A 12,616-nucleotide genomic window follows, 5' to 3' on the forward strand; every position below is an offset into this window, starting at 1 on the left:
TTCTTCTCAATTTGTTGCAATTCTTCTTCCATGGAAGCCATCCATTTTTTACTTTTTCTGGCCTCATTGAATGTTTTGGGTTCCATTTTAGTAATGAGGAAGAAATTGACTTGCTCATTATTATGCGAAATGTCTTCTTCTTGTCTGCACACCATCATTCTTATTGCCTATGATCTGATCTTCAGGATGATTTTTCTGCACATACCGGTTGGGGACCTTGTTGGATGCTTCTTTTGGTTCACTATCAGATTTCACTTCATCTTCATCACCAGAATCATCATACATGTTGACTTGAGCATATATCCCTTTATGCAAATCTTCATCCACTCTAGCATGCAACTCTCAATGACTCTTCTTAGTCTTTTATAGTAGAATTTATAGGCCTTACTATGAGTTGAGTAACCAATGGAAATACCTTCATCACTCCTAGAATCAAAGAATCCCAAGACATCATCATCTCTTTTGATGAAGCATTTACTCCCAAACCCTTTGAAGTACTTAACTGATTATTTCTGATCATACCACAGTTCATAAGGTGTCATCCTATTGTTTGTTCTCAATTGAACCCAATTCAACATCTATACATCAATATGAACTACTTCCTTAAAATATATATCCGATATGCCTCATTTAGCACGGTTCTTGCTATCTCCTTGACTGTCCTATTTTTCCTTCCAAGCACACCATTTTGTTGTGGTGTCCTTGGAGCTGAATGTTGTCTTTTGATTCCATGCTTCTCACAATAGTCTTCAAACTCATTTGATGTGAACTCTCCATCTTGGTTATTGATGAATACTAAGACGGGGGGTGAATTAGTATACCAAAAAATAATGTACTTAAACACTTAAACAGCCTAGCAGTAAACCGATAAAACAATTTCACAAACAAACTGGTTAACACACATGCAAACCAAATAGAAAATAAGGCACTCACCCATAGAAGCACAATCACCATAACACAAGAGATTTTGATGTGGAAACCCAAATGGGAAAAACCACGATGAGATGAAACTCACAAGTAACTATCTGCAGAATAGTAACCAGACCGGTTAAGGTCATACAATGTTCTTTACCAGAACAGATTTTGTTAGGAATCTCAATCTCTATTAGGAGATAAGTCTGATTAAAGACTACCTTGTGAGAGGATTTCAGATCCACAGATGTGAATCACCTTGTTAGAGGATTTACAAAGGCTTTTCTGGGCCTACCCAGTTAAGGGTTTCTAACTTGTCAAAGATGTGAGTAATCAACAAGTGAATGATCTAGCAAATGGCACAGTTTGCTTGATTAGATCCATGGTAGCTCATTGCTAATGTATTTCAGCATTACTTCAGTCTTCAGTAAATCCACACTCTATTACAGCACACAGACTTGATCTTCTCAGTTAAGATCGCACATACAAGAACTTCGTTAACCACACAAAAACCTAACAGCTACACAGTCTTAAAACCCTAGACATGATGTCCTTAAAAGGAATCCGATTTCATGTTGGTCCAATAGGATTACATTGCAAGTTCCTATGTTCATTGTATCTAGACACATTTAGTAACACGGCACAAAATCACTGTCTAAGTGTCGGTGGATGGTAACTCATCACAAAAATATACCGGTTGGTAACTCATCATAGAGCATTACCGGTTTATACAACTTTACCGGTTACCAGTTGGTAACTTAGAGTAATACCAGTTCAATTATAAAACAGATTACCGGTTGACAAAAATGAAGACTGGGAAAATGATAACTGCCTCTTCTAGCTCCTTTGCTCTGCTCCACTTGAGCTCTTCATGTCGCTTGGGTCTTCATACCACTTGAGATTGGTAAATACTTTTTGCATAACATAGATAGTCTAAAGACTACAACATAATACCGGTTTGGAATAAATACTGGTTGAGCATAGTTCATACATTCAAAAAGTGATCTCAAAGAAAGTGTGTGTCCATCAATGACAATCACAACATAATCATCAAAAATGCCAACAATCTCCCCCTTTGGCATTGATGGCAACACTTAGGAAATTTTTTGATATCTAAGTGTTTTACAACAAAATTATGCCATAATCAAAATTACTCCCCCTAAGCATATATACTATCCCTTTTACAGAAAATACAATGTATACTACTTCCTTACAGAGATAAACATGAAAGTATACATAGCATGCATCAAAATTTTAAATACAGAATACTACTCCCCCTTTACCAACAATGACAAAGTACAACTGAATAACCCTTGTTCCATTAGCATTAAAATAATAAGAGTTTATGACAATAAATAGTGAAACTTGTCAAAAACTGATTTAAAGTCCTGCATAAATGTCTTCATGGATAAAGACCATGATTCAAGCAATGAGGTAGCAAACTCATTCTCCGTTTGCATCTAATAGACCTTCTCTTCCATGGCATCCAAGGTACTCATCTCTTGAGTGACCGTTAGGGCATCCAGATTGAGATAGCATTTCTAAAGAATTTGCAGTCTTGGCAGTAGGACTAGTTGAAGTTCCTGCAAATTATGTGTCTGGTTGCTTATCTCTTCCTCTATTCTTGCAGACTGGAGTTGAAACCGGTGAACGGTTTTCCCATATGTGGTGAAGGAATCATATGGTGTCTTGAAGGTGCTTATGAATGACTGCATATCAGATTGCAATTTGTCTTTCTGAGCAAGTACATCATCCCAGAATAGATGGGGTTGACATATCTTACTAAGCAGTAATTTTCCCTCATCCATTGCATCTTTGATGTCCTTTTGTGTCTTTTGTAGATCAGACTAGAGCTCATGTAACTTTTTCACCAAGGCAGTGTTCAAAGTCTTTTGATGCTCCTTCTTGGCATTCATTTCAACAACCTCTTCCAGGCTTTGGACTTGGTCTTCTACAACTGTGCAAAGGAGTTTCAGTTGGGCAAGAGAGGAATCGGTACTTGGGAGGTTGGTACTAGGTATCAAACTGGTGAGTGTCTCTACCGCAGTTTGAATCACATCTTCCTCCTTTTTCCTCCTTAGAGAATCCAATCGCTCTTGATCAAGCTTAATGCTTTGCAGTAGCTCCGTTTCATTTGCAGACTAGAGGTCAATGGGACTGTTGATGTTAGCTGGTTTGACTTGACTACTGGTTGCCTTTGGAGTCTCCACTCTTGAGCTCTATGTCGCTACCTCCTTCTCTTTAGCTCTTAGCTTGTCCTCTTCTACCTTCTTTTTCTCTTCTTCCTCAGTCTTTCTTTTCTCTTCTTCCTTCCATTTCTCTTCTTCTTCATCCTTTTTCTTCTTCTCCTCTTCCTTTCTCTTCTCCTCTTCCTATTTCTTTTCTTCTTCCTTTCGTTTCTCTTCTTCCTCATCCTTTTTCTTCTTCTCCTCTTCTTGCTTCCTCTTCTCCTCTTCCTTTCTCTTCTCCTCTACCTATTTCTTTTCTTCTTCCTTTTGTTTCTCTTCTTCTTTCTTTTCTGCTTCCTTCTTCTTCTTCTTCTCTTCTTCTTGTTTCTTATTCTCCTCTTCTTTTCTCTTTTCTTCCTATTTTCTCTTCTCTTCCACTTTTCTCTTCTCTTCTTCCTTTTGCTTCTTTTCCTCTTCTGCCTGTTTTATCTTTTCTTCCTCCTATTTCTCCTGACCTGATGTTTCTGTTGGTGCATCCGGAGTAATATTTTCACCATTCAAGGCATCAACATCAATAGGGTCCAATTGAGTAGTGACCGGTTCTCATTCACTATCATATACTTCATCCAGTTTATTGATTTCTGGTTCTTGCTCAGCCTTTTTTTTGGCTTCAGCCACTTGATGCAATCTTAAAGAGGATTGAGCAAGGGAGTGGGTATCTTTTACCATTTCCGGGACTTTTCCTTCTAGCAATAGGAGTCTCCTTCTTCTGATGAAGAAGAGGCCCTTATATCTCTCCATCACTTCATAAAGTTCTTATTTGGCCACATCAGGAAAGTATTGTGCAAATACTTCCTCTCTTATTTCTTGTTCCTTCTCTATGGCAATGTGCCATTTGTTATCTAAAGAATTATATAAAGAATCAGGTGTCTCAAATTTAATTTCTGAAGGCCACCAGTCATTAATACATAAATAATTAATGACTTCCTATTCAACTTCTTCCTTTTCATCATCATTAAAATCATCAAAGCACTCTTTCAAATCACCAAGCACTTTTCTTCTAATATTCTTAATAGTTCTTTGACAATGTGTCAAAGGTTTGTAAGAGGAACTATCAATATTTACCGATGCAGATGTTGTCGGTTCATTCTTTGTCTTTTTCCTCATTTGCCTAGTCTTCTTAGGCTGTTCTTCAGACACAGTGTCCTTTGAGTCTGGTGTGTTTCTTTTTGTCTTCCACTTCCTCTCAAAGACTTTGGCAGGTGCAGCTTCCGATTTCTTCTTTGCTGGTGACCACTTGGTCACTTTGGGACTGGCTATAGTAACTTGTGTCGATGCTGAAGGCACTACCTTTCCCTTCTTTACTGAGGGTTCTACAACCAGTGTAACCCTTTCCAAATAGGTGTCAGTTCTCTTTTCCTTTGGATCGAGGGGCGAGGCGAGTAGGGTAGAGGCATACCCATCTAGCATGTCATACATTACCTCATATCCCATGGGTTCCACTTCTTCTTGTCTTGGCTCAACCACCTCCATTATGCACTCATCAACTTTGATGGTGAAGCAGATGTCATCTTCATATTTCTTGACAATATCGCCTGATATTCTCACTCTTTGGCTCATCTTGCATCTGAACTCATCAAAGTATTTGTTTAGAACTTCAGGATAACCGATTCCAACCGCTTGAAGGCTTTCCTTGATTTTCTTTGTAACCGATTGGTCGACAGACCACTAAATATCTCTGACTCCTGGGAAGTAACCTTTGAAGTAGAAGAACAACCCAACCAATAGTTGTCCAAACTTAAATCTCAAGGCATTGTCCTATTTAATCAACTTTAGGTTCACCAAAATTTGTCCTTGCATACAGGTGCATAAGTCAAATGATGCATCTTCCATGATCATCCTGTAGGCAACATTTACCACAGCAGCAGAGATAGAGTTTATCCTGCTAGCATAAAATGTTTGGTAACCTATTACCATGCAGGCATATTTGACTAGATCGTCCTTGATGGGATTGATGGTCATTCCTTGTTGGTCGCTCACAGAACCGGTGAGCTTAGTCATTTCCATCTTGCTGATCTTCCTTAGGGCTAGCACTTCACCGACATTACAGAAACTGGTGACGGCATGAATCACTTTTGGTGTGATGTCATGCGTTCGCTCTAAGTACATTTTATCACTGTGCACTCTTCTCAAAATGATGCGGATGTGATCATCTGAAAACTCTTGAAGGAAATAGACTGCATTGTGAAGCTTCTTCTTTTCTAGGATGCTAAATTCCAATTTAATCTTCTTGTCCTTCCCACAAAACAAACTCAACTGAGAATGGATCACTAGATATCCTAGATCTTCAATCTTATAGCCAATGTAATTGGAAATGCCTTCTTCGACTATGACACCAACGGGTATTTGAGATAGGGAATTATATTTTGCCTTCTGTTGAATGAAGTCTACTGAATCAACGGGTGCACTAGAGCTAGGGTACGATGCGGAAGCCATGATAAACAAAGAAATTTGAAAAATACCTTCTTAAATCGACATTTAGGGCTCACAAATTATACTTCGCCACACACTCCTTCGGTTGTTGAAATACCACTTTGTGTTCTACACTTCACCAACAGATGTTTGCTTCTGATTCTTCTTCAATATTTTGAAAACTTCTTCAAATCACAATCCAAATTGCTTTTCTTTGCTCAGTGCTTAAAATTTCTTCGCTCGACAACTGATAAGTGAAAAATAACTTGAAAAATTCTTTTAAACAAGTTCTTCACCTACCATAATAAATGCTCCACTATTAGGGCATAAACCCTAATTTGCCTTTTACCATTTTCAATCTTCTGCCAACTGACAGGTATCACATATCACTTGAGGTCTTTTACTGGTGTACATCGAGGGTTTGAAATATTTCACAGTTTTCTCCCCCTAAGCTTTTATGATGCTTAGTTTGCTAGTTCGGCGACTTCCACACTAGGTGCAGAAACTGGTTATTCTTGAATCACTTCTTCTAGCTTCTTCTTCCAGGTTTTCTTCATATCCACTTGAATAGTTTCAACATCAATCTTTCCTTCTGGAGTGACCGGTATATCATCCGATATATTCTTTCTAGTTCTGCAGAATCTTGATGTATGACCCGATTTGTTGCAATGATAGCAAACCATTCTAGGTGCTCTCCAAGGTCCATTATTCATGTTTCCATTCTTCCTTCTGCATGTTGTAGCAGTGTGACCATGACCATGACAAATCAAACAGTTTTCTCTCCATCCGGTTGCCACTTGATAGCTACCGCTACTTGACTGATGATTATAGGTATTAAACCGGCTTGGATTCTGGTTCCCAGAGGGTTCAGGAAAAACTCCTTGACTCCTTTGAGGATACCTTCCGGTATTGTGCATGACAAACTTGCATTCAAATGTTCTATGCCCAAACTTGTTGCATGCATAACAATTACCATTGAAACTATTAGGTCTAGGCTTATCATTTAGAAAATAAGGAAAATTATTGTAAGCCTTACTTCTACATACATTGACAGTGTGTTCTTCCTTGAGACAATTAAAGCAAACAGGTTTGAACTTTTGCTTACCTTTATCCTTTGGAGCCGGTTGCTTCTTTGATGCTCCATATTTTGTTCCAGAGGTCTCACCTTCCTCATAATCAGAGAAACCAAGTCCATTGGTATTCTTTCCTGGTTTAGGTGATTCAAGCTTCTGCTCTAGCTTGACAGTGCTCTTATTGAATTTGGCAAGTATTTCCTTTGACTCAGTGAGTTCTTTGCAAATAGCAACATTGGATTCCTTCAAGGTTGCATTCTCAGAGATAGCCATGTTTAGTTCACCTTGCACTTCTTCTTTTTCCACTTTACTCTCTTGGAGATGAGTGGTGAGAACATTGATTTCTTACTTCAGCTTAGAGATCTCATGATCTTTGTCTTTTACCAGATCTTCAATTTTCCTTCAGTTCTCAAGCTCTTGACACATTCGGATAGTCAGTCCTTCCAAATCCTTTCTCAGGTTGGTATTGGATTCATTCAGTTTTTTTACTTCTTGAACTAGGGCTTCCATGTCTGCTTCATCACAAGAACTATTTTCAGTTAGCTCCATCATTTTTTTAGCATGCTCTCTTCTTTTTGCCTGAGAGGCCTTATATTTGACTTTAAGTTCATCATAGGCTTGCTCAGTCTGAGTGAACCAATGAGTAAGTTCCCTCATAGTATATTCCCCCATATCTCTATCCAAGTGGTTAGACTTATAGAAAGGTTGGCTCTGATACCAATTGATGAATACTAAGAGGGGGGGTGTGAATTAGTATACCAAAAAAATACTGTACTTAAACACTTAAATAGGCTAGCAGTAAAACAATAAAACAATTTCACAAACAAACCAGTTAACACACATGCAAACCGAATAACAAATAAGGTATTCACCCATAGAAGCACAATCACCATAACACAAGAGATTTTGATGTGGAAACCCAAATGGGAAAAACCATGGTGAGATGAAACTTACAAGTAACTATCTGCAGAATAGTAACCAGACTGGTTAAGGTCATACAATGTTCTTTACTAGAACAGATCTTGTTAGGAATCTCAATCTCTGTTAGGAGATAAGTCCAATTAAAGACTACCTTGTGAGAGGATTTCAGATCCACAAATGTGAATCACCTTGTTAGAGGATTTACAAAGTCTTATCTGGGCCTACCCGGTTAAGGGTTTCTAACTTGTCAAAGATGTGAGTAATCAACAAGTGAATGATCTATCAAATGACATAGTCTGCTTGATTAGATCCATGGTAGCTCATTGCTAATGCATTTCAGCATTACTTTAGTCTTCAGTAAATCCACACTCTGTTACAACACACAGACTTGATCTTCTCAGTTAAGATCGTACATACAAGAACTTCATCAACCACACAAAAACCTAATAGCTACACACTCTTAAAACCCTAGACATGATGTCCTTAAAAGGAATCTGATTTCATGTTGGTCCAATAGGATTATATTGCAAGTTCCTAGGTTCATTGTATCTAGACACATTTGGTAACACAACATAAAATCACCGTCTAAGTGTCGGTTGATGGTAACTCATCACAAAAATATACCGGCTAGTAACTCATCACAGAGCATTATTGATTTATACAACTTTATCGGTTACTGGTTGGTAACTCAGAGTAATACCGGTTCAATTATAAAACAGGTTACTGGTTGACAAAAATGAAGACTGGGAAAATGATAACTGCCGCTTCTAGCTCCTTTGCTTCACTCCGCTTGAGCTCTTCATGTTACTTGGGTCTTCATATCGCTTGAGATCGGTAAATACTTTCTGCATAACATCAATAGTCTAAAGACTACAACATAATACCGGTTTGGAAAAAATACCGGTTGAGCATAATTCATACATTCAAAAAATGATCTCAAAGAAAGTGTGTGTCCATCAATAACAATCACAACATAATCATCAAAAATGCCAACAATTATATTTTAGGCACTTCATCTTACATCCACTTTCCCTCTCAAACATATTCAAGAAGATATTAAATCTTTCAAAGGCTTGAGATTTGTCATGTAGGAAAGTGACCCATGTCATTCTTGAGAAATCATCAATGAAAAGCAGGAAGTATCTCTCACTAGCTAGAGCCCTTGTTCTAGTTGGTCCACATAACTCAGTGTGCAAAATTTCAAGTGGCCTTGAAGTGTTATGTTCTTTAGTTTTGAAGCTCACTTTAGTGTGCTTTCTTCTTACACATTCATCACAAAATGTGCTTGCAATTTTGATGTTCTCTGGTGTGTGTCTTACATAGCCTTTCTTGCTTACTTTGACCAAATTATCAAAGTTTATATCTCCTAATCTTTTGTGCCATAGCTAACTGTCATCCACTTGTCCCAATGCGCATTGGGACTCATAGGACTCCTTTAGATTGTACATATTTCCATCTTCCTTTTTTCCTTCTACTACAATCTGATTGGTACTCTCTTTTCTTATTTGGCAACCGATTAAGTCAAAAGTGAATTTGTATCCTTTATCACACATTTGACTCACACTTAGCAAGTTGTTCTTTAAACCTTCCACATAATATGCATCACATGGATTCAATTTTCCATCTATGTTCAAAGTTCCTTTTCCTTTTATTTTTATGAAAGAGTTGTCTCCAAACCTTGTTGAGCCTCCATTCCAATCTTCAAGCTTAATAAATTTCTTTTTGTCTCTAGTCATGTGATTGGCACATCCACTATATACTACCCATAAGTTCCTTCTTTCTACATGTAGGGAACTCTATATAATCAGACTTGATTATGCTTTGTTCTTGTCCTTCTCAACCCATACTGGTTTGTCTTCTTTCTTCTTGTCTACTACAAATTCTTTCACCAGTTTAGCCACCGGTTTCTGATCAGGGACTAACTTCTTTTGCTTAGTTGTTCTGATTTTGGATTGTTTTGCAATGTCCCCAAACTTTTGACAATTAAAACACTTCACATTGGAATTGAATGATGAATTTGAAAAATTGTTGTAGGACACCAATTTACTTTTCCTACATTCAAAACTCCTATGACCAAATCCATTACATTGATAACAAACAAAATCCATATCCTGAAGTACATTGAATGGATTTCTACTTGCAAAACTAATAGGGGGCTTGTTCATCGATCTGCAATCAACAATTCTATGTCCAAAATTATTACATCGGTAACAATAACTATGGAAGTTGGGTACATACCAGTCTTGTTGCTTTGAACCTTCAAATTTTTGTCTCCTCGGATGTGTTCTTCTCAAGTTGTGGACTTTCATGAATCCTTTTTTATCAACCTTGGGCTTCTCTTTAGAATCAACATACCGATACATTGAGTGTGGTTTCTAGTTCATAGTTTGATCATACCAGTTTACAGGGTGATTCCTTGCAGCGTCAACATATTTCTTCTTCCCGGTACCCTTGCTGATAGTAAAGGTTTGTTTTATTTTCTTTCACTTGCGGAGGTAAATTATATCTCCTTACCAAATGTGTCTTTTTTGTTTGAACTTTGTCCTTCTTAAAATCCTAGACCACCGGTATCTTTTGAGTGCTTTTGATTGCTCAACATCTTGTCCAAAGCTTCATTGATGCCCTCATATTTATTTTTCACCTTCAATTCATCCTTACTCTTTTCAAGATTCTTTCTAAGACTTACAATCTCTTATTCTAACTTTTTATGCTCCTTCTCTTTCTTGATCAAATCAAAGGATGTAACTTCACATATCTTCTTGGCCTCTTCCACCCGGAGTTTCAAATCTGAAATGATTTGATTGGACTTTTCTAGGGATTTATTCAAAAGGTCTTTTTCTTCTACAGCAACATGATTGATCTTGTTGATTTCTCTTCTCTTCTTACTCAACTCTTCAAGAGCGCTTATGAGCTCACCTTCTAGGTCCACTTTAGCTTTAATCTCCTCATCTTCAACAACCGGGCCATCTAGTTCCATAAAGAGATTAACTTCTCTTTCATCCTCATGGTAGTCATCTATTGGGATCCAAGAACACTAAGAGGTGGGGGTGAATTAGTGTTCTATCGGTAAGATAAGATTTTGTGCTTTTATAACATACACCCATAAACCGATAAATGAATAAAAATATAAATTGAAGCAAATAAACCATCCACATGAATGAACACCATAACACACTGATTTTATACATGGACAACCTCAAAGAGGAAAAACCACGGTGAGATTTGTGACCCACAATATCAATTCAATGGCCATATGAAAGATATTGCATAGAGAGGGAGTCTGCACTTGCAGGAAGGCACACTGCCTAGAGTACACTTCTCATCACTAAAGAGTCTCACTAACTACAAGCTTCTACTGAAGTAAGACAGTAATAATGAACTCATAAAATGCATCTGCAATACCAAAAAGATTTATGTTTATAGCTTTGTTCTCTACCAGTTCATAAACCCTAAACACTTCTACCAGTATCTCCTTCCCTCCAAGAATGCCTTACAAAACATCTACATATCATTGCATGATATAACATTTTCATAAAAATGATCTACATACATATCCTTCACATTTCACAACTCTATATCCATAATCCTATGTTGTCATATCACATCTTCCTATATTGTCATATCATATTGACCTAACAAACTGACCTATATAACCTTTACAGTCAATATGCCTTATGTCGGCTTACAATACAAAAGATATACAATGTCGGCCTTATACAATAATTACAAAATGATTTTAAAAATAAAAATTCCTTGTTGTCGGCTTCCCTGAAGTGCTGGATGTCGATGCCAGTGTTGGTGCTAGTTGTAATCCTGGATACCCAATGTTGGTTTCTGCTGGTGAATGCCTCCTAATTCTGGTAAATGACTTCCATCTAATCTTGTTGCCATCAATGACAACAAATGAATCCAATGAGTGTCAATTGCCAACAATCTCCCCCTTTGGCATTGATGGCAACATCATGTGAAAAATGGATTCTTTGCCAGTCCAATAAAAATATGACACATATGCCCCTAAGAAATACATTCCTTTTGATATCCTTCCCATATTTTTTGTTTGATATTTTTTTGATATTTCTCATATATATGCACTCCCCCTTTGTCATCAATGCAAAAAACCGGTGAAAGAATTGAAAGAATTTGGTTCAGAACAAAAGAATGAATAAATTCAGATTACTCTACCAGAGCTTGACCAATTTCAAAATTTCCAAGTAAGCCTTGCCTAGCAACTATAAGCACATATCACAACCGGTTTTGAAAGTTTTAGATATGGATAATAGTCCACTTAGTAAGTGTGCAAGTTTTTCCTTCTCTGAGACTTCTTCGGTGTAGGCTTAGAAATCACATCCATACACTAGTACATTTGGGTCAAAATTTCGACGGCAAATCGTCAGAATTCTGACACAATTTCATCGCACTACCGACAAAAAAATCCATCAAAAACTTTGTGTCAGAGGTTCCGACTATACTTGTGGTCGTCGCAATTCCGACATCACCTCCAACCTTTTCGACAGCCGCCATGGATGCTCATACCCCAAAAGAATACCGTTCTGAAAAATCAGCCTATCGTCGGAATTCTGACTCCAAAGGGTAAAATTCCAACTGAGGAGTGTTGTCGGATGCACAACATCCTCATCGGAACTCTCCTGGAGGCCGTCGGGTAAAATTCTGACAGAGTAGTGCTATCAGATGCACAACATCCTCGTCGAAACTCTCCTGGAGGCTGTCGTTTACGACGGCCTCCAGGAGAGTTCCGATGAGGATGCTGTGCATCCAACGGCACTCCTCTATCAGAATTTTACCCTTTGGAGTTGGAATTTCGACAATAGGCCGATTTTTCAGAAAAAATTTTTTTATAGAAAAAGATTGACATTGGTATCTCTCTTCTATCTCTCTTCTCTATCCCTCTCTACTATCTCTCTTCTCTCTCCCCTCTCTAGGTCTCTTTCTCCATCCCTCTCTTCTTCTCTCCCTCTCTACATCTCTTTCTCCATCCCTCTCTTCTTCTCTCCCCTCTATAGGTCTCACCTTCCATTCCTCCATCATTACCCATGTTGTCAAGTTGCAAGA

General features: G+C 37.8%; 1 protein-coding gene across 1 annotated transcript in view; it reads left to right on the plus strand.

Moving 5' to 3' along the window:
* Positions 1-11,326: 11,326 nt before the first annotated feature.
* The window catches only part of LOC131857099 (SKP1-like protein 1B), a 6,304-nt gene continuing 5,014 nt past the window's right edge, over positions 11,327-12,616 (plus strand). Inside the window, exon 1 of the mRNA XM_059209181.1 lies at positions 11,327-11,353. Within this exon, the coding sequence (XP_059065164.1) occupies positions 11,327-11,353 (27 nt within the window). The remainder of the gene's footprint in view (positions 11,354-12,616) is intronic.

Source organism: Cryptomeria japonica, chromosome 7 (genome assembly GCF_030272615.1).
Source record: "Cryptomeria japonica chromosome 7, Sugi_1.0, whole genome shotgun sequence".
NCBI lineage: Eukaryota > Viridiplantae > Streptophyta > Pinopsida > Cupressales > Cupressaceae > Cryptomeria > Cryptomeria japonica.